Consider the following 23,856-nt stretch of genomic DNA (forward strand, 5'->3'; position numbering starts at 1 on the left):
TTAGAAACCTCTTCCTGATTCCTAACCTGAACTGACTCACAGGAATTTTATACCCACTTGTTTTTAAGCAAGTCTTGTCCTATACCTTGAGTGACCATTTTTCAGTTTTTCACTCTTGGTGTACTAATTAAGAACCATCTTCTTCCCTTGTTGTCTTTATTGGATGGACACTATCAGACCTGTGTCTATGAGCCTCCTTCTGTAAGAGAGGCTTTCTGTTCCCCTGCTCATCCTCACTGCACTCAACCCTCCTGAATGCTCCTGACTCTTGGAGTTCACTGGGGCATGAGGCACAGCTAGGCAGACTAACCTGCTCATCATCACCATCATCCAGGTGGAAATATTTACTGCTCCCTGTTGGATGTGCCTATCTCACTTGGCAGCCCCACTGAAGGTTATTTCTGTCTTAGCCCTGTCATTTTCACTGTTTGTCTGCTTTTACCCAATTGAGTGAAATGGTGGAGAAAGGAAAAAAGAGGAAAAGGAAAGAGGAAAAAGGAAAAAAAAGAAAGGAAAAGCAGAAGAAAGAAAAGGCTTTTGCTAGAAGGGGCAAAACATCTGCATTAACCTCTGGCAAAGGATATGCTCAAAAAACTGCCTGCAGTACCCGCTTCACTGGGGTCAGCACTAGTCAAGTTGGTTGCTCTGCTCTCCGATGCTTCAGTGACATATTATCAGTGTAAAGATGCTTGTCTGGTTACCTTTTAAACTCACCAGAAAGTGTGAGGCAGTTTGTTTAGTGTTACCTGTAAAGTTTGCTGTGAACGTAGTTTGAAGCACGCATGTCCTCACAATAAATGTACTTGTGAGAGTAAATGAGTGGCTCTACATTACTTTAGACAAGTAGCACTACATTACTTCAGTGTGAGACCCATCAATTTTTATAGTAGTTGCAGTTTCACAGCATATCTGAAAAGTAGAGTATTTATGTTAAAAAATTCTGCAACGTACATTGTGGCTTTCAAATATATTGTACCCTGGTTACAAGTAGATGTGCTGTTTTTTACAAGTACTGCCATGAATCATGAATTTACTGGATGGTTTCATACTTTGTTAACCCACATGAAGTAATGTGGCTGTGCATTTTAATGACTTACATTTATCTAAGCATAGATAAGCAAAGTCAAAGATCCTAAGGTTATGGGGATCTTTATGTGTCTCACTAAGGGACACAAGACATGCTTTTAAGCTTTATTCATATGAGTCATCCTTACGTTTTGCCTTTATCTTCCCTAGAAACCTCTTGTTTTTATCACAGAGTAGGTATAACAGGCAATTTTGGATAACATGCTATTGTTCTTTTTCTGTTGCAATTATAAGTTATCCATGTGGTTTGCAATGATTTAGGTTTGCCAAAAGATATTAACACCCTTACATACACCTACATGAAGGTTTTCACCAAATTTAAGAAAATTTGGTGGTGGGATTCAGTTATTACATTATTCTTTTTCCCTTTTTTCTTTTTTCTTTTTTTTTCCCCCTTTATCGTTTTCCTAAGGGTGTGCAAGGTTCTGTACTCTTGTTGCTGAGGGTATAAAATCCCAGTTCTGTCATCTTTTGCAGAATAGGATTCAATAGTGTAATTTAATGCATATCTTTGATCCTCAATGGGATCTAAAACAGCACTTTGGAGAGTGATTTTTCAACATAATCTTAAAAGCCCTAAAAGCCTGAATGGTATTTGCCCTGCTACAAAGCTGCTGGAATTGCTGCTGTTACCAGAACCTCTGCAAAACACGAGTAGGTGGGGAGATTTAAGTCAGACAATGTGCAAGGGAGGGAACTGAATTAGTGCTTTTCTCAGCCCATTTCCCTTTCAGACAGCAGTATACATTCTTGGAGGGAAGTTGGTGTCCTGCTGCAATGCCACTGCCCTGTCCCATAGCAGGTTTGCCTTCAGCAGCCATCCCAAATCCAGGTGTTGGAATTGCTCCAGCCAGGGTTCATGTCTCCAAGTGCAACATGGATAGATTTGCTGTCCAGAAAGCTTTGAGCACCTCCACATTTTGAGTTTGTTTTGCTATTTGGGAAACTTAAGCTTCATCCGAATATTTGTTCATAGCAATTCCACTATCTCTACAAATTTGCATAAGGTATTGACAGAAATACCTGGACTGCCCAATATACAATACAATACCCATGGAATTGTCTTCTGCACACCCCAGACAAAGGGGAGTAGGTTCACTTAAGCCCTCTCTGGAAAATGCATCTCCCACCAGGAGCTGAATTGAGGCTGCCAGTCTTTGATGCCCACTGACACACTCCATGCTCCTGACACTGCTTTGGGCTGATCATCTCTGGCACAGGGGCACCAAGAGCCAGAATTGCCACAGCCACTTAAAAACCAAGTGTATGTCAATGCATCAGGTTCCACAGGAATAGCTCTGCTTCTTCAGCCAGCAAAGCCCCAGCCATACCAGCAAGCATTTTAATACACTAATAGATGTCCACTGTATCAATAAAAAAGATCTATTTTCAGAATTACTGTGATACTTGAAAATGCTTTCCCATCCAAAAAAAAAAGTTTAAAATAAATCCAAGGCAGCTTAATAAAGGAAAATGTAACATAGCTGTAATAATAAAATCTGTTCCATGCTGGAGCATTTGGCTCTGAGTGGGAATTTGGCTGACTTGTGGTCACAGCTCTGCTATTTGGCTTCCATGTTTCAACTTTAAAATAGCTACCCAGCCCTAGGTAATGAAGAACAGCTCTGTGCTCCTCACCACTCAGCAGCCTGGATGTATCTTCATTTCTCTCCATTATTCCATATATCTCAATCTAGCAGGAAGCATGTACCATGTTCCTCCTCATCTGGTGCTTCCCCATAGCAGAGGCTGCTTTCTGTCAGTGCTGCTTCACATCAGGTGTTCCTTCTGCAGTTTTATTAGACTTCCCAATTATCATTCCTTCTTTTCCCCTCACCCCCAGTTGTGAAGTGAATTTAGAAACTCTGGATGACAGCAAGTTCAAGGGATGAGCCATTTCTCATTCTCCTCATTCTTGTAATTTTTTTTCTTAAAGACATAATCTGCATGTTTTGCTACTATCAGAAACTGCTTCAGAATCCAATCTGATTTTTTTTTCTTTTTCGTTTAACATCTTATCAGCTTTGTTCAGTTTATCAGAAAGGACTCTTGGGCTTTCCTCTGCCCAAGTATATGCTGTTGTGGTTCTAGTGAAATTTTGTTTCCTTTTTGAACATTTTTGTCAAGACAAATAGAAGACATTAAAACTATAAGTACTCCTTATAAACACTCATTGAAATTATAAATGCTCATTCTTAAATAATCCATATTTGAGGAGATTTGTCAAATGTGATGAATATTCTGGAAAATGACTGAAATACTTTTAAGTTGGTAAAACAAAATTAATTTGTCCCATTTTATGAGGCCAGCTAAGCCCTGCTACTTTGATTCTTTCCTGGCACCCACAGGCTACCAGGTGCAATGTCACAACACGGTACTATCAGACATACAACAAGACAATCTCATTTTCCCATATATCCTTTTTGTAAGCAGCAGAGGGTCATGTAAACAATGAAATTGCTCTGTTGTCTGAGATTATTTATATTCTTTAGCTTGGAGCTGTTTTTTTCCCTTTTCTTCAGAGTTTGTATACTGTACTCTGTCAGGAAGTGGGCAGGTTTCTGGGCTGTTTCAGCACAATGGAAAATGCTTTCTTTGTATCTGAAGCAGGAAAATATTCTATGCCATGTCACTCAAGCATGGCAACAAGTAACACAGAGTAAATGAAAGTTAAAGCAGCCAGGAGTCAGTTCTGGTTTGTTCTGAGTTGCAACATAACCTTTCTGTTCCCTTTTACATTTCTGACATGGGTTGTCTCCAGATGAGATGAGCTTGCTCAGGAGGCTCTGGCTGAGCAAAGGCAAAGTGCAGTGTGGGGTTGCTCTGGTGCCTCGGTGCTGCTGGATGGGGGGCAGAGCAAATGGGTGTTTGGCATAAAGGCCATCCTAACAAGTTGTCCTAACAAGTTGTCCTAAGGGAGCATGAAAGGAAAATGCAGCAGAAACTGATGGAGTTTGTTCTGCTCTCAGTGAGTGCAGAATGACTTTGTCAAAGATGGGGTTGTCTTGAGAAAAACATGAGCAAAGAGATCCCATCACCTGTGACAAAGTTCTTTTTGCAATAAAGTACTTGTGTATCTATAAATACTGTATGTTCCCCTCCCTGTTCTGCAGAACCTGCTACCTAGGTAAATTTACATATTTGGACTGATCATATCACAGAATCTAGAGCTGATTTTTACAGATTCGTGGTAGCTCACCAGTGCTTTCTCTTTCTATTCCATTTAAAAGATATTGTGCTACACCACTTATGTTGTAGTGTGCATACAATACTAACTTCTATTCTATAGTTTGAATCACTTACAGCTTCTCATATTCTGAGCTGAGCACACAGTACCAATATGTTAAAGGCATTTAGGCACCTAAAGCTGCTGGCTGACAGCTGGCAGGGTTTTCAGTACTTCCCATGGGATTTACACATCTGAAGTCTCACTAGGAACCTCTCAGCACTGCCAGGAAGAGACTTGCTATACATCTGGTCTTTAAATATTTGCAGACACATACACCTATATATCTTCAGCTCTGTGGACATGATCTATAAACATAGTATTAAACAGATGTAAATGCAAGAAATGCAGCAGCACGTTATGAAAATTGCATATAGATATGCATTGAAATAGAATTAATTTCCTTTGCCATGAAAAGCTGATGAAACTGTTACAAGATTTGTTCTTATCAGTTGACTAAGTCCCCTCAACATGAACTCATAACTGTGGGGATTATTATAACAGCAGGGAAAACATTTGTGAACTGTCATCCCTTTAGTAGTTCTCAGGAAAATATGTCTTGGAATATCTCCTAATTATGTGTGCAGGGGGAGGAGGCTTGGATCAGGATTACTATTGATGTTGGCCTAAATCATTGCTCTTTTCAGTTGCACTTTGACAACACCTTATGGGTAGAAGACCATTATTTGTGAGCATAGAGGCTTTTAGTGTGTTTAGATTTAGGCTATTCAAAGCTCACAAGACTTCATTAAAAAGATTAACACAACTATAGAAGTAAGATTGTTTAGAACTACTTTGTTTTAAACCCCCCATTATGGTTTCAGAAGTCTACAGTCTGTTTAAATAATTTTTTTTTCTGAAAAGTGTCTGGAAATATTTACATGAGAAAATTGGTGGGTTTATGTAATTTAGAAAGCAAATGGTAGAGATTAGTTTTAAAAATAAAATCTGGATTTTGTGGTATCCAAGGCATGATGCAGTCATTAGCTATAGCTCCAGATGCCAGTCACAGACACACTTACCCTGTTCCTTTTTTTTTTTTTTTGATGTGTCTGGAACTCTGCAAAGCATGATGAGTAGAAGGAGTACAGTCACTGTCTAGCAGAAGACCAGTGCTACTCACTGGGTCAGGTGCATTGCCTGCAACTGCTCCTCCCTCAGTGGCTCAGGGACAAGTGTAACAATCCCTCAAAGCACTTTACTCACACAGTAATACACAGGAGAGGAAATTCCCTCTTAGCCACAGCTAACACATTATGTGCTGAAGATGACCTTCATGCTTTTACAATAGTAGCACAGGTGCTGCATGGCTACCAAGTTTTCTAATTATTTTTTGAGTTTCCTAAATCACCTTCTAGTATTCCTGCACTATATACTTTTTGTGTGTGCTTATTAACAATTTGATGTATGAAGCATCTCTTAACTTTTGCTAAATATGTGTGGGGTTTTGTTTGTGTTCCTTTCTTGCCATGGAAAAGATAAACAAGACCTTTTTTTTTTTTCTTTTTTTAAATCTTCTTTACCAAATTACCTGTCACATCTTGTTTTGTGGATTTTTTCCATCTCAAAGAAATCACCTTAGATTTCAACCATTCCTTAAATGGAAAAGCTTTGACCATGCTGTTAATGATTTCTTGTCCTTTTCAATAATGTTTCTGCTCCTAATTTGTTTTTGCTTAAGGAGATGTGAGAAAAATTGAACTTCAGACATAATAATACCTAACCATCAGTTTATTAAATGTCATCTGATTAAATCAGAGACTGGCTAAAATCCAAATCAGTAAAGTAGCTTTGTACATCTGTGACAAGAAATAAATGTAAAGGGATGTAACTGGCACTCATAAGAAAAAAGAGTCTTGTCAAAACACTTAACTGTTCCTCATTTTTATTATTCCTCAGAAAGGGTTTCTAGAACATCTAAAATACAGTCTTATCACAAAATGGAAGTAAAGCTGGAAAAATATACACCTGACGTTTGGTTTTTTTTACATGAAACATAAAAGCTATATTATAAATAAACATACTGGACTTTTAAAAGTTGGTTGATTTCTGCTCAAGAAGTTTCTGCACAGCATTTCTTTAAGCTTAGGCTCAACCATCGTTAAATTAAAAGTCCTTGGGAAAATGCATGAGTGATGGATGCTACAAATACAAAAGGTTACAATCCATTTTCTTTCCAATAAACATGTGTAATTTAAAATACTACCAGTGGAGGTTTCTTATGCCCATTAGCTCAGAGAGAAGACAGGTACTCTAGAGCATACACATAATAAATCTTTGTGTGACCCAAGACCAAAATAAGTCACAAACATTAAATGTTTAACAATGTGAAGTATTTAAATAAAGCTCTTCGTTATTTCTCATATATAAAATACAGATTTCTAGCTTAATTTCAATGAGTTCCAAGGTAAAAAGTAAACTGCCTTTTAAAATATACTCTTTTATTTTACAGTCATTAAATGTTTTTTCTATGTTTCATGCAGGTTTTGTCTGCCAGTACAGACATGCCTTTAATCACATTGGAATTTTTTTTTTTAATGAAGTAGATACATCACTTGCAGGCTTAACCCATTCTACTGAATATATTTTTCTCACTAATATAACTATATATTTAAAGGAAAAATACATAAAACTAGAAAATCAATAAATTTAGACATCACATTCTAATTTCACAATACTTTAATCTAATATTCATTATTCCCAGTCAGTAAAAATAGCTCAAATCTCAGATGGAGTAAACTGGCATCAGTCCTGCTGAGCTTTTATACTCCAGATTTTTCGTTTAGACTTTGTTCCATTTTTCTAAGTGGCAGTTTGTTTTGTGTGTTTGTTGATTTTCTTTTTCCCTGTGTACCTTTTTTAACATGAAGGCAAGGACAGATTTTCAAATTTCTTACCATACGTTTCCAACTGCCTAAGAACCACCCTCAGGACCCTAATTAGCACAACTATTTTTAAGACTGATTTTTCCTGTTCCTAAAATACAATTATTTTTGTTTCACCATAGAAATCACACTGCTTCACATTCTTTAGGCTCCTGAAAGGAAGCCTGCTACATTTGGCTAACAGATTCGCAGTAGGAATGTAGAGTCAGTCCTGAAAAGCAAAATTTATAAGCCTGGATGTGTTAGCTATTAAATCATTTAGTCTCTCACTTTCTTGCATAAGATTTCAGAAATTAGTATTCCTGAGTTATTCAGATCCTACCTTCAGAGATGATTTACACTGCTGCAAGACATGTCTCTCATATTTTGCATGGCTAATTTTCTACTTTATTCAGCAGGGGAGGAGGAAATGGTTGTTTGTTTTTTACAGTTTTGCAGATCTATCAAAGGCAACAAATAAAACAAATTATACGCAGTGTGGGTTTCAGAATCCCTATTTTCACAGCAAATTAAGTTCAGGTGCATTAGTTGGAGTTGTAGACAGCTACTTAAATAGCAAAATATATGATGCAATTGTCCCAAATATAAGGATGGGTTGTACTGTAAGATTTCATATTCATGTGGGATACAGAAATAGAGCTTTGATTAGTAAATTGTTTGTAGAATTTTCCATCTGTACAAGGCTTAGAAAAAGGCCCTTCTATGGAGTGGAGCATTTACAGCTCCAAGATGAATTTGATTTCAGAAAATTCTCAGGGGCTGGAATCCTCGTTGCTTGGGTTTTTATAATATTGATTAGATAAAGTGGCTGTATAAAGTGGCATGAAAGTAGAACTTACTGTAAGACATAATATTATACTAGCAGAAGGAATTCCTTAATGACCTTCTGTGTCTTTTTCATCTCTACCTTGCATAGCTTTTTTTCTATGGCTCAATCTCAGAGCTCTTTATGCCAATGCCTGAAATCATTTTGCAAAGTGATTATTATTTAGTCAGGCATGCCACTGGAGTCAATGTGACCTCTCAGGTAGGAAAGATAAGATTTCCAAATAAAGTTATTTTAACTGTTACTGAATAAGAAATTATTGCTGTAAATATCACAAATACAATCTTTTTTCAGTGTTGCAATGTAACTTCATTGCAACTAATCCAGGAGTAAAACTTGCCTACATGATGAATGCTACTTATTTTGTTTAACCTGTTTTTTCCTTCTAGTCCTATTAGAACCTGTTCATAATTAGGCGTAATTATATTCATGTTCTGAAATTAATCTAGAAGTGGATAGTCCAGTTGGTTGCTAAAATGGGGTCATTTTCTCACTCACCTGCTGATTCCCCAGTCATTACCTGTATGGATAGGGAATGGAGAGGCCTGACTGCTTTTTGTGTTATTGGGTAACAGTAGGAGGTGTGCTCACGCAAGGCACACCTAAGTTCCTATTCCTGCTCCAATGGATGTTCAACCTGCCAAGGTATTTCAGGCCTTGGGCTATGAAAGAGTTTCATTTAGTAGGCCTTTAGAAGGGATAAAAATCTTCACTAACCCCACCTTTTGTAAATAAAGGCCTCTTGTATTCTTTTGACATTTTTATGGGATTCTTAATAGCAGTTTTGGAATTAAATTTGACAAATTAATAATGAGGTTTGGATTTAAATTTGACAAATTAATCATGAGATTTAATCGGACAAGAAGGGGAAAATCAGATTAAACCAAAATATGCAGCATTCATAGCACATATAGGCTTTTCTGTTTTCTAAGGATGAATTGCAGTAAAAGTATAAAGGGATAGATTCAAGAGCAGGATTCAGAGAACTCCTGGATCTGACCTAAAACGGGTATGTTTAAGTTGAAGATTTTTTATATTGCTCACATTCAAACACTCTTCTAAGAGTGAAAATGGCTTTAGGACTCATTTTTCTCTCAGTGTCTAAATGCCTCTAAATGTTTAAAGACCAGACCATGCAGTAGCACCTGCTCCCTTGCTGTCCTCTGGGAGTCCACATGGCAAGTGGATCCTGTAGGACCTCCTGGTTCTCTTGCAGAGCGATCTGCCTTTGGTACATGTGATTATAGGATGTCTAACCCTTCACAAAGCATGGTCACAGAGAATAGCTTTACCCTCAGTTGCTTAGGGGCTAAACTGTTTGCTCAGGATGTGTAAGACCCATAGGTCAATCCTTTGCCTGGAGGAGGTGATTAGTGGGAAATAAGGAGAGACAAATCCAGAGGAACACTGGTTCCATTATTTTTAGACGGAAGAAATACCAAACACACGAGCATTCCTACAGAATGCTATCCCTCCCTATCCCTAGCTATCCCTCACTTAGTGAGTCTTCAGACACATGAAAAAAAACACATCCACAGTGCTTTTCTGAAAATACACTTATGACCCTATGGATAAAAGCCAGTTTAATTATGGGTCTTGGCATTTTGGTTGCTTGACAACATGTTGAGATCTGAGGGCTGTGATTTTCTTATTATCCACTCAGAGCCATCTTCCACAAGGTAAATGCATATTGCTGTAGCTTCTTCAAATTTTATCAAACCACATGCCATGTAATGTCTTTCAAATTAAGTTCTACAGTTACTAACACCATTTTATTATTTTTTTTTCTAATAGCAACGACTGCTTCCCAATTGAGTAAGTTATTATGAACAGACACATTGCTAATGTATCTGTGCTTTTAATATTGAGACGCATCCAAGCATCAAAGTGAAGTGTGTTATTTTAGAATTTTAATTGTTCCAGCATACTGGCACATCTAATAGGTGCATGTTCTTCCTTAATTAAAGACAACTCTTCAAGATCAGTACACTGTGCCTCGCTGATCCATGATTGCCTCAGCTAACTCCCAGTCAGCCAGTAAAGTTTATAGAAATCCTGCTAAAAACTGAAGACTGAAAAAAAATCTTTCTCTTTAAACAAGAATGATTTCCCTTGGCAAGATACAGAGATGAATCACTGCCAACACTTTCCTTTAAGAGCTGCGTTAATAAAATTGGGCCAGATAATACTCCTTATTTCTGAAACATCTTTTTCTTAGGCAGCCTCATATTTCACACAGGTCTGTGGTAGGTAGCCTGACAGCAATCAAACACAAGTCTAGAGAGAGGAATTAATTTCTCCCTCCACGTTACAAAATGGGTATTTTTGTAAATGGATGTTTCCTAGACTAGATTTGCAGAGCTCTTTTATTTTTGAAGATAGGTAACATTTTTTTCTCCAGACAACAGTTTGGACATTGTAATCAAGTCACGTATGCCTTAATATTTATGTAACTGCAATCGTGCAAACTTAACAGAAGTCAAATGCATTTCTAGCAATTCTGCAGAGCTCAAAATTTAGAGTCCAGTCATGGGTGGCAGCCTTTTTTGTGACATACATCTGTACAGCCACATTTATGAGGTATCTAGATACTTTGCCTGGGTGATGGAAAAGCTTTAGTCCAGCTTCACAGTTGGGAAGCTAAGGCACCACTGTAAGAACACTTAACTTTCTTTCTATATATATTAGAATGTTTCTATTGAATATTGAGAAGTGAGCAGACAAATCTGTAAAACTAGTTTCTGAAAATGAGAATAATATAATGAGACTTCATTATATGTCATATTATATGGTTTCTACTGTGAACTGTAATTTCTAAAATTGATATTAGCTTCACTGACTTTTTCCTAGCAGACATTTGATCTTTCTAGAATGTGCTCCTTTCTCCTCTAGTGATGACGATTTTTTATTTTTACTGAAAAAACTGATTTTATTTGTTCTCTTTTTGTAATACAGTGTTCATTGATCGCTTTATCATTCTTCTGTATTGCCTTCAACAAGCCCCACAGATGGTTAAATACATTCTACGTGGACAGTTGAAATTGTGATTTTGTGAAAGTCAGGAATAAATTGTAGTTCAGCTTGTAGGCTGTGTAAAGCAATTCAGAGCCCTGCTACCCCCCTTTGTTCTGCCTTGAATCACGCTGTTGTTCCAGTTTGTGCGCGTGTGTTGATCAGGCTCCCAACCGCGAGCTCGTTTTATTGCTGCACAAACAGGGATTAGCGCTGCCGCGCTCCTTTTCACTCGTGCCCTGGGTTTCAGCACTCTTCTCAAAGGTGAGAGGTTAGTGGAGTAATTCAGTGGGCCACTTCACCTGTCTCTGCCCCCAAATAATTACTTAGTCTGTGCATTATTATTAATGACAGCAAAAGAGAGCAGCACTGCTGCTCTAAGATCACTGAAGGATGCTGTGATGCCTTTCAGATATTTCATTTTCTACATCAAGACTCACAGTATCCTTGACATGGTCTTCTAGGAGTTCACTGAGTTTGAAACAGGTGATATGTGGCTAACTATGAAAACTTCCCGAGGCAAAGTGACACAATAAATAAAATTACTCACAAACAATTCATCTTCTCTTAATCCCTTCCTCTTGGAGTACTAAATTGTTCTGTGACATATTTGGTATAGCATGTCTCACACTGCCTTTGCAGTTTTCACTGACTGGTCTTTTTATAACACTAACCTGGATACCACTGAAAACACCACAAGAAAGTATAATTACATATTAAATAATTTTAAATTCAGGGTGGTTTTGGTGTGAATCAAACTGTCACCATTCGCTGTTAAGAAAACTGGTGTTTCGGTGAAGTGTTAGTTTCTGTGCTTGTCCCAGTCCTAAATTTAATTTTTTTTTTTTTTTTTTAGTTTCCCTTTTGGGTCTTAAAGATTGGTACAATATTAAAAGCGAGAAAATTGGACTCAGAAATCTTGGCTTTCGCTGCAAACCAGTACAGGAATATATATTCTGTCCTGCACTGCTATTTGCAATGAAAGCACCAAACAAAACGTAGCTACTGAAAATATGCACTTTTATTCTGGGGAAGTTTGGTTTTGGGGTAACCAATCCTGCCTGTACTGATGTACAAAGGTAACTCCAATGCAGGTATCCTGTAATAACATAGAGAGCACATTGGCTTTTCCTTAAAAAAAAAGAGCTCAAGCACTCCACATTTTTTTCATTGAAAAATAAATACAGCATAATATCTGGTAAGAGAGGCTGTTTTAAAAGAAACAAACAAACAAAAAATAGTATTCCCTAAACCAAAAACTCTTCTAAATGTGTAACTGAAGTTAAAATAACTAGAAAATTACTTGTTTCATGTCACACATCCTGTCCAAAGAATAGGAAATGTTTAATTTTTGCTGACTGCTGTTTCAGTACAGGTAGATCTGTAGAGCCTCTCAACAGGGTGCTCTCACACCTATGAGCATGAAGTCATTTAGTTCAGGAGAAGGAATAAGACCTTTCAAATTACATCTAACCTTTGGAAATTCTTCCACGTTAATTCTGTTCTTCAACTGGAGCCCAGCTCTTTACAGCCTGATACAGAGCTGAATCCAAACCTGGACCAAGAAAAAAAGTACATTCTAAATATTTGGCTGAAGAGATTTTTATAGTGCTGTGGGTTTTTTTTAGGTTTTAAGGTACTCCAGAAATCTTCTGAGAACCCACTTGTGGTGATGTAATAACTGGCTCCATCAGCTGTTCTCTATTAAAACTGCAAAATACTGCAGTGGAAATAAAATTCTACTTTATAAAAGCTCATAAAAATATATAAAATGCATACAAACACCATAATGTACATTTTAAGTCTAAATGTGTGTCTCTTTAACCATGTTGGCATTACCGATTGGAATTTCATTGCATATTGTGTGGTTGATGGGGAAGGCACACTGAAGTCAAGCTGTTAAACACACCATCTCTGTTTTTTATTTCACTAGAGAATGTTTGTTGTATTTTTAAAAGAGCATTGCAAAGCCCAGGAGATGAATTCTGCTCTGAAATTGCTATTTGCTGACATAGAAATAGCTGTAAAAATACAAGCTGAGAAAAATACAGTGTAGCAATATATTTTCATTTATTTGGGGGGAAAGTAGTTTTTAAGGAAGAATTATAGTCTGCCTTCTGAATGATAAAGCAGTTTAACTAGCATTAAACACAGCTGAAATTTTGTAATGACCCAACCTCAGCTCATCCAAATCCCCAATAGCATTAACTCCCTAGAATTGAACTGTAAATTTGATTAGCCTTACAATAGACATGAGACACAAATGTTCTTCCTTATACAGTCATATTCAGTGGCTGCAAAAGATGACAAGGTATTGTGGAGCAGTGCATCCAACCTTTTTAAGCTAGGGACAAGCTCCAGCTCACCCAGCTTTCAAAATCACATAAATACAGGGCAATTTCATGAATTCTAATATAACATGAGGATTACATATGGTGAGGTGAGGAGGGATTTAGCAGCTGCAGACTTCCTATAAATCATCCAGAAGATTTTTTTCATAGTCTAGTTATTTAGATTGACATTTTCCTTGTAAAGTACATTGCTGAACCATAGCCTCTGTCCTTGCCTGTATAATATGGTGCCTTTTTTAAACATTTTCCTTACTCATTCACTGTCCTCTGATGTGAAATTTGATCCTGTAATTCCTGGTGTGTTAATATTTTGCATGGAGTTAATCACAGTACAGGATAAAAAATTTCCTTCACACAAGTTAAATGTTATGGAGGCATCCTAGGGTGGGGTTTTAGAAGAAATAGTAAATTACAAGGCCTAAAGATTTCTGAGTCTAGAGTTGCAGCAGCTCCTCCAGGCTGGCACAGCCACCAGCACTCCAAAGGCTGGGAAGCCCATTCCTGCCCACAGGACAGGGAAGGAGCTGTGCACAGAGGGTGCCATCCCAGCTCTCAAGCCAGCCATCACACATCTGGTGATCTCCTGCCAGGCCATGAGTTGCATAGATATGCTTTTTTATTAATTTATTGTAGGCTTATTTTAATTTCTTTCACAAGATTGTTTCAGCAACACAATCCTGGCATAGCTTTATACTCCTATCCCCTGGTAATTGTTGTCATTTGGATAAGTCCTGTTTAGAGTAAAATTCTGAAATCAACCCTGATTCATTGATGAATCATGCTACTTCTTTAAGGAAAAAAAAAACATTAAAAACTAGAGCAGTTGACTAGTTATAGAAACAAATTTCTTGCATCAAGATTAAAAATACAGATATATACAAATGGAAAATAAGAAAGCTTTCTGGTAGTGGGAAATGGAAACAAAAGAAAAATGTTGTTATGAATTTTGAGATCAAATTTTCCTTTTCATCTCTTAATTAGTTAGTTTATGCAGTGGTTATTTTATAAATACATATTTGGCCCTACTAATGGATATTTCGCAATAACCCTTAAGCAGTGCAGCCCAGCTGAGCACCAGGTGGTGCTCAGCCATGTGCTTCATAGCACAGGGGGGTAAATGGGGACCATTGTTTCTTCCTCATACTTGGTATTCTGTAGGATTTCTTCCTCATACTTGAGACTTTGTAAGACTTGGGCACTATAGCCAAGGCTTGTGCATGTTGGGAGTTAAATCTTTTAATTGTTTTAATTAAGATGCTTCAATTTATCTTGTAATCTCGGGGTTACGCCCGCCCATCACGGCGAATTGCGCAGCAGTGGTGGCTCGTGACTCATGAAGTGTTGAGAGATGTGTCTCCTTGGACCTGCTGCCTGGAGCTGCCCACACAGCTGCAGGGAGAGACCAATGGCATTTCTGGAGCTCACACACACTGTCTTTACATCCTGTGGCACAAATGCAGCTTCAAATTGGCCGCTGCGCCCCTGCTTGGGTGCCTCTGGTCTGAAGTTTACATTTCCCTCCTTGCCAGCTGTCCTGGCTTCCCAAACAAAGCAGTTGTGCCTCCTGATGGCTTTATGGCTTCACAGCAACTGCTAAAATAAGCCAGTTCTTCAAGCACCTATTAAAGTGCCCTTTTTTAAGTCCTCATACATATTTACATGTGACAAACCTCCAGACCCTCTGACAGAGATGTGAACTAGCTGAGCCTTGCTGTCAATAACTATTTTCCTATTCCTTGAAATAATTTCCTTGCTCTCAAATGAACAAGTGGCTGTTCCAAACTGTGGGTTTGGTTTTTTATTCAATATTGTTATAACCAACAAAACACACAGCCAAATTGAAAAAAATCACTGTTATTGCTGTAATTACTGAAAGTACCTTTTAGTAGTGTTCGCTTTGCAGCTGGCTGTGGGTGCAGCTGGTCCTGCTCATGCTACAGGAAGCAAGGACATCTCTTTGCTTCCACAGTCCTGCTTCATACAGGCAGACACCAGTGAAGGGAGGCACTGGCTTGGGGGAAGCACCTGAGATGATTGAGAGTTGATTCTCAGGTCACTCAGAAGGAATTTACACACCCACAACCAAAGCTTTGTAGACCTCAGACATCTGACAGGCCGTCACCTCCACTCTTTCAGCTGCCAAACAAAACACTGCAGAGACAAAGGCTTGAACACATGGATAAATAAACAGCCCGGTTCTTTACATTCCTGGACTTGAACAGATTTCCACACCTTACCAAGAACACCTCTCACTGATTCTCTCACCCCAAAGGAAAGGAGACACCGTCCCATGCTGGAAGGAGATTGGGGGAAGAGCCTGTACCTTCCAAAGCCTTGTAAAGATGTATGGCTTTGAAATACCTTCTTGCTCCTAAAAGGAGATATAGAGGAAACCCCACACCAGGAAACCAAACATTCTAATTATCATCGAGGTTTGGGGATGATGATGAGATCCTCAGTAGCCTTGCAGTATATCGAGGAAATCAATTTACAGCTCCCAATGTGAAATTCACGCTCTCGCAGAAACATTCATCCTGCGCATGAATAAACTTCCAGATTTGAACTAGATAAACTTTACTACTAAACTTTACTACTGTTCATTGACTCATACAAGGTTTTATAAAGATCTCAGAGGCATCACTTTAAATACACACTAAACCTCAATAAGCACTTGCCACATTCCAGAGGGTAAAGCTGTGATATTCCTGCAACCCTTCCCAGCCAGATGCCTCAGAGGCCAAACCCCACCTTCCTCTACAAGCATGAAAACCAGGATATGCCTCAAATTTTGCTTCAAAGATTCCTTTCAAGTTCAACCTTTAGTCTCCATTTCTCCACAAGTCTGTGGAAGTGTTTCTTTGCACAGGGGCCTTGTGTCCAAGGAGGATGTGGGAATTTTCAGCAGTGCTCTCACACTCATCCCCAAGCTGCCATTACACTATGACAAGGTTTCACTGTTGCTACTTAGGGAAACCTTTTGTGAAGAGAAATGTTGCCCTTTCCTATTGCTCAGGTTCCCCATTTACCCTGCAGTGCTTCTCAAACTTCATTCCAGCCACAAATAACTTTTTGCTGCTTAAGAGCCTGTAGACTGTTAACCTCCTGTTTGCACAGGACAAAATCCCTCAGATAATCCCCTATACAGTTTCTCTTCCTGGCTGTGGAGTTAAAGGTGATATACTTTCCAGTTTACAACTTTTAAATTTTATCTTAGATCAGATACACTTCTTTTACACACATGCATGTAAAAATAATCCAGTCCAGGCCTCAGTGACCTCCTCTGGGTATATTAAGATATTAAAGGTAAGCACAGGCAGTAAACTGTTTGCAGGACTGAGACTGCAGGGACTTAGTACACTGCAGTCATGGTGATAACTTGTCTTGCTAATTTAGAAGGTACAAACTTAACATTCAAATCACAGGCTCTTCCTGAAAGTGCAGGTTATGCATGGAAAGGAAAGCGAAAGAATTTTTTTTAGCAGATATTACTCACTAATATTCACTAATTACTCACTATTACTCACTAATATTCTATGAGATTGGCAGTCAGCCAATGAAGCGATTTTTGGCTAAGCCAACATGTTTCCCCTATCACAAACTCTTATCATCAACAACCAAACAAAAAAGTCCAGATTTACTCTGCCTGACAGAAGGCCTGACATCTTGTCCCGGGAATTTCCATGGTTAACAGTTCAAGCACCACGCTCAGATTACAACTGCACCGAGAAAGCCAATGCCCAGATTGTTCAGTGGCACCATCTTCAGACAACAGCAAAGCTGATTAATACCTGGCTTTCACAAGAAGTCAGCTTCATCTGTCTTAAGTCAGGAAAAAGTGTGGTATCAGTGCCTCTGGAGATGCATGGTACAATCTCAGAACATTTACTGTTGCAGCAGAAATATCAAGAGCATGTGTTCCCCTCAAAAAAGGGGGGAAAATATAAATTTTGTCTGCTTAAAATGAGAAAAAAATGTTGTCTGAAAAAGAAAAAAGTTGATGAAATACAGTCATTTGTGGGAATGTCTTGTCTTGGGTTGTTTTATTTAGGGGACTGATTGGATTTGATTAATTATTTGTGAAGTAATTCATAACCATATCATGCAGCATTCTGGACATAGGAATGCTCAGAAAGATCCCATAAATTAAATTTTAAAATCCCATTATTTGGAATTAACTTCTGTTGCTTTGAAAATAGTACTTGCTGCGCTAATTCCTTACATTTCTTTATGCTTTGAAACTAAAAGTATTTTAAAGAAAAAAAAGCAACATTCAACCTGATAATAGAATTAGAGCTCATCCTCTTCTTAGGTGAGAATATGAATAGTTGTGGAAGTTCTAATACCATAAATAAATTACATCACCTGAAGGTGAGTTTTAGCTCAAAATGAAATTATCAGAACTTTTTTTTGTGAGGTAGAACTACAGATAATTGTTTCAGTTATGTGTTTATGAGACATGTCTAGCCAATTGCCATCCATCTCACCTTCATCTCCTTCCTTCCCTGCTTTGAAAACAAGGCTGGTGTGTGTGGGCACCTTGACAGACCTAAGAGAACTGAAGGAATGTGGATCTAAAAAAGGGCTGGCGTGCATTTCACATTTTGTTTTTGTTTGTGTTTCCTTTTCAGCTGACCCCCTGGTTGGAAGCATTGCCACTCAGTACATGACTAACAGAGCAGAGCACGACAGAATGGCCAGACAGTGGACCAAGCGATACGCCACATAGGAACCTCCTCTAGGATTTGCTGGACCTGTGCAAGCACATTCACTAAGTGCATCAATAGCCCTTCCCTTCATTCTTATTTTTTATTAAATCTTGAACCATTTTGTGACAAAAGGTTGTCCTTACTTCCTTTTTTTTTTTTTTTTTTGTTTCATTTTGGTTTATTTTTTATTTTTATTTGTTCTGGGGTTTTTTGTTCTGTTAACTTGAAAGTTGTTTCCCTCAAATGTAGACAGGGAATTTTGGTTATCAGTGCAAAGAATGTTGGATCTGTAATAGTATAGAGCTTTATCAGAAAGCTTTGTATTAATGTGTGGGGTTGTTTTTTTTTTTTCTTTCATGTGGTTTTGGGGAAAACAAACAAATTCAGAATTATATCTCATTTCTACTTAAATGTAGTGTTTAGGGTTATTTTTTTGTACTGAAGTCTTTAATGGTGGGTGCATGCTACTGGGAACAAGTTTTGTATAAAAGCTTAAAATCAAGAATCACTGTGCATTACTAAGACTGTGTTTATCACTAGCCTTCTGTTTCCCACACAAAAGGCTATTGCATTGAACAAATTAATATGTATTTTGATTTACTTAAAAAACAAAAAAAAAAGTGCTTGTAAATTTCTTAGGGACCTGCCACTTTTGACTGTGGATCAGTTGATGTACACTTGTATTATTAAAGCACTCAATAAAACACTGTGGCTGATAAATGCACTTCTTGCAGGATGATGCTTTTGAGTTTATGCAGCATAGGCTGCTTAGTCCTCACATAATACAACTGCAGGTTAAAAAACTATTTTCAGACCTGAACTATTCACTTCTTCTCAACAATGCATTTCTTAACTTAGAATTCTTCATTGTGTCTTTCTTCATATACAAACATCTTCCAAGTTCCAAGGCCTTTCTTTCATATGTCTCTGCTCAGCCTTGCTATTCAGAAGCCTCTTGCTGCATCTTTTACACTGTGGCTTCACTGTATCCATCTTGTTACATTTAAAATAGTTGGCAATAAAAATAGCCTTGCAGTGAAAGCAGAATATTGATGTTGATTTTATACAGCAGGCCTCATTTTGCCTTTCTCCAAGCTCTTTGACTGTAAAAGCAACTGTTATTTAAAAAAAATAAATGAAGGTTTTCGATGGGAAAATTGAGCCCACTGCACCAATCATTCCCAGCACATTCAATGATAAGGGTATTTCTATTCAGATTTGACCTTCAGGCTAATTTTAGATATGCAGCCATGGAGGGAAAACTTCTATTTGGCTAAGGAAATGTGTGGGTGTTGTGATTTAGAAAATATATACTGTGATGCTGATAGCTGAATGTTCTTTGTGTTGCAAGGCCTATTGGAAAATCCCTGTCTCATATAATTAAATGTTACAGATGCTATATACAGTGCTTGCTTGCCCTCTCCCCTCTCTCCTTGCCTCTTATGTTTAAAGAAGATCTTATCTTAAAGAAGATACATTACAGCAGGGTCACTGTAAACAGGGAGACAGGGAGACCAAATCCCATCACGCTGCAACCCAATTCAACCATCATGAAAACTAAAGCAGTCAAGGTGACACCACAGGGTGTCTCTACACCCACCACTGCATTGCTCAGCATTTCCAGGCTCTTTTGTTTTTCTCTTGGTCATTTGCTAATAAACTGAGGAGACATTCAGCTTCAATCTGCTGGTGAGTTGCCCTCTGCATGAAGAAAAGCCTAACGTTGATGTAGCTGTAGATGGTTTATAACTACCACCCCAAGAACCATGGGGATCTCAAAGAAATAATAAGATCAGAGCAAATAGAAAGTCTTCTGCTGTCTGTAGAAGCCAAGTGTTTGCAAGCCCAGCCGTGCAACATTTCAAGGCCAATGGATCCTAAATGCAAACATGAAAGAACAATGACATTTCAAAAACAAAACAAAACACAAAACTCAGACTTCTCTGAACCAGAAGTTCTTACAGTTCAAAAGCTGTGCACTTTGAATTTGCAGGTAAGTTGCACAATCACCTTGTCTTGGACAATATAAAATTACTGTCTTAAGAACCATGAGGATCTCAAAGAAATAATCAACAAGGACCAACCCACATTGATTAAAGCAGATGCAGAGTCTTCTGGCATCTGCAAATTTTTGCAAGTCTGGCCATAAAACATTCTCCTCTGTTTGCAAATCAGCTCTATTTGCCTCCCAAGTAATTACTTTTCTTCATCTGCTAAACCTGGGAAATATGAAGCATTATTTAAAACCTGCTGTTGTTGCTGAGGAGAAATGAGCCATTCCCAACACAATTCAGTCTGGCAACAGAGGCCCGGTAAAAATTATGCATTGGCATAATCTCTTTTTCTCCTTTTTTTTTCCCTTGGTCTGGGAAATAATTGCACTTTATTTTGTCTCACCTTTGCTCTTCATATCATCTCTGAATGATTCTAAATTTAGCTGATTCTAATTCTAAATTTAGCTGATTCCTGCTTCTTCTTTTATGATAAATCATCTTTCTCATTTCTTCTAGTTGGTGAAGTCTGTGTGCGGTTTCAGACAGCTTGGTATGAAGATCTTAAGTGACTTGCACATACTAAAACATTCAGGAGGCGACAGTTGGCCTAAAACCACATGCAAAGGCCATCAGTTCAGCAAATCTCAGTATTTTCTCAGGGACACACAAATGCTAAAGCTGGGACTTGTTCTTTAAAGACGTCCTACAGCTGTTCTGAATTCAATTGCAATATCAAGTAAACAATATTTAATTTCCAGTAACCCCAGCTAAATGTCACTGTTCCATACCCTTTGAGTTCAACTCGATGAAGCAGAAATCAGGGAACTCTCCAAACTGCGTTTCCCATTCACAAATTACTGAAGTGGTGTTCACATTCCCCCTGTCCAACTGACCAGCTGATTTCCCTCTGCAGAAAATTGCAGAACAACAATGCTTAAATCAAGGTTCCCAAAACTGCCCTGTATTTTCAGAGATAGCATTTCCAGGCTGCTGCAGGAGTGAGTAGGGCCATAACCCTTTTGATTGCATGCATTGTGGGTGATTGCAGCCAAACAGTTAAAATTCATTACAACCAGCTGCTGTGCCATGAATAAGGCAGGGGTAATTCCTCTTGAAAGATCTTTGTTCAGGTTTTCATACTGTGGGCTGCAGATGGATGGTCAGGTCCCATGCCCAAGCAATGGATAGCAGCTCACAGCCCTTCTTCCCTGCTACCCTCTGCAATGATAGCAGGGGAGTATAAAACACCAGAGGGGTTGGTACCCATAAACCCCAGAATTGAGTTCCTCCTCCAAGCCTTCTCAACCTTTTAAATTCTGTCCTGGGGCCAGTGCATGCTCTAGACACTTTCAGCATGCTTGTATGGTGTACCTTAATCCCTCTGATTAATTTGCCTCACTCACCCATTCCTTCTTTCTGGATCCTTTCTTCTGCTTGATGAATTTATCACTCAGAGCTGAGAGACCACCCAAGACACTGATCCCAGTTCAGTGTCTTGCTGCTGAAGTTGCCTGAGCATTGTAGTTCAGCCCTTCAACCTCTGAAGCAGATGCCAGGAACCTGCCCCCAGGCCCCTCTCCTTTCTCTCTTGTCTGGGGCAATGTCTATTAGAACAGGAAAGCAGAGGTGGCTCCAGTGGAGTAAGAAGATGCCTTCAGGCAGTGTAGCAATTCCCAACTACTCCAACTCCAGTGGTATCCTGGTGTCCCTTTTCTCCTTTCCAGTTCTCAGAAATTTGTCTCTGAAGATGGACATCTTACTGCAGGCCTGCTTGTGAAAACTATAGCAAAGACCCAGTGAAAATTCTGTCACCTCCAATGTCCAAACATCCAGCCTTGGCAGGCACAGCTCCTGCAGAGCCAATTCTCCCTGCTGTTTTTTTTTCATCCTCCATTGGTCTTTCTTCTCTTCTGCTTTTTATTCCCTTTCCTTTCTCCTCCTATCCTTTCCTCTATGACATCAATACTACATCTTGATGTTTCCTTCTCTCTCCCTCCCCTGCTTCAGTCACAGCTCTGTTCATGATCATGAAGACACCACGTCTGTAACACTGGAGCTGCTTGAAGTCCCCTGATTTTTAGGTCTTAGAAGCAAGAAAGAGCTTTGTATGAATTAAGTACTTCCTCATTGTGGCATGCCTGGCACTGGCTATAAACTAAATCACTTCTCCCACACACATCATTAGCAGTAATGAAATCCAGGCTGGCCTCCTTAGCATGGCATCCATATGCAAATGAATTTCCTCAGCTCAAAGGATCTGCAGAGCCAGTGCATGGCTGCTTGGGATGCCTCCAGCAGCCTCTCTCAGGTCACAACTGGAATATATTTGGGGACTACTACTTACCAGGAAGAGTTTTATGATACCTTTAAATCCATCATTCTGCACCCTGATTCCATCGTGAACTTTAATAGGGAATTATGGCTCTCTGGAATAATGAAAAGAGCAAAGGAAAACATCCCTTTCATGTCTACTTTGATTGTGAAAGAAAGTAGTCATGGACTAATGGAAGGTTAAAACAAAGGCAGGGCTACTAAGACACTCTAATCCCTTGCCAGTGCTAAATTAGAAAAAAACCCGCTTCACGTAACAGCTGAGTAAAAGACGTATTAATTTCTATAGACTTTGCAGAGCAAAGTCCAAAAACCTCATTATCCAGGTGTCCTAATAGTACATGTGGATGATCAGATCATGCATTTCAGGAGAGGTTTTCAAGGGAAATGCATCCACTAGGAAGAGCTTTCCAGCACCTTCATCTCCCCACCTCAGTCAGGCTGCCCTCCTTGACAGTCCCTTGGGAAACAAGGGCTGGAAACAAGAACCTCGGGTCATTCCTTTTTGTCACTTCTCCTCAAATACACTCACTCACAACAGGCATTTGTTGCTGCAGAATCAGTGCTGGGGTCCCCTTTTGTGTCACCGAGGACCTTGGGGTCAGGCAAAACAAAGGGTCACACTTCAGTTTCTGTGAAATGCCTCCTTTCTTTGCAGTCGACTCCTAGCCTTTGTAAGGCCCTGAATGGAGGCTCTTCAGATGAACGGGGCTCCTACCACACATATTTCAATACTGCCCTGCTCCTTTCTTCACTTGTCATAAAAAGGAAGTGCTTTGCTCATCAGCTTTGGAAACACCTTGTTGATAGCACAGCTGAGCTGTGTGCTTGCCCACCTTCAAACTCTTCCTTTTACATTTCCTGGGCACCTCTCAATTATATGAACATTTCTCTAGTAATCTCTGTGCAGTGCCGGGGATCTGCAAAAATCCTGCTTCCTTTGTCCTCTGGACCTCATGCAACCTTCATCCCTACTCCTCTCTGCTGCTTCCCATTTCCTAAATCTGCTTTTTCTCTCAGGCTTCAGGCACCCAAATCCCTTCTTTAGCCCAGCAAACACCAGTCACCTCTGCTCCAGGCTGCTCGTAGCCCAGCGCTGTCTGTGGTGCTCCAACACCTCACTCAACATCTCACTGAAGAAGGGAAAAGTCCACTCCAGCACTAGAGATTGCTGCCATCTTTGCAAAAAGAGAGATAAAAACCTGCTTAATTATCCTTTATGTAGAAGAGAATGTAATCTTCCCAGTGCTCAGCACTTTCACTAAGGTACAAATCCTCTCTCTGCAGATCTCCTGATCTCAAAGTTCACAACAGCCCTCTCCTTTGGTCTTCCAGTATTGCAAGTAGTATCAAAACAGTTTATATTAAATGCCCTGAATGTTGAATATCTAATAAACCAAATGAAACTTCCCCCAAAAAATCTGTGTGGTGGTAACTTC

The 23,856-nt window shown here is 39.0% G+C and overlaps 1 protein-coding gene across 2 annotated transcripts in view; it reads left to right on the forward strand.

Moving 5' to 3' along the window:
* Window positions 1-18,816, forward strand: part of LOC139591122 (ubiquitin-conjugating enzyme E2 E2) — a 201,359-nt gene extending 182,543 nt beyond the window's left edge. For both annotated transcript variants that reach the window (XM_071429342.1, XM_071429341.1), the window contains exon 6: window positions 18,015-18,816. In XM_071429342.1, the coding sequence (XP_071285443.1) occupies window positions 18,015-18,112 (98 nt within the window). In that variant the 3' untranslated portion in view covers window positions 18,113-18,816. The remainder of the gene's footprint in view (window positions 1-18,014) is intronic.
* The last annotated feature ends 5,040 nt before the right edge of the window (window positions 18,817-23,856 follow it).

The sequence above is a fragment of the Agelaius tricolor genome, unplaced genomic scaffold, assembly GCF_023055355.1.
Source record: "Agelaius tricolor isolate 1412-34295 unplaced genomic scaffold, bAgeTri1.0.p SCAF_6, whole genome shotgun sequence".
NCBI lineage: Eukaryota > Metazoa > Chordata > Aves > Passeriformes > Icteridae > Agelaius > Agelaius tricolor.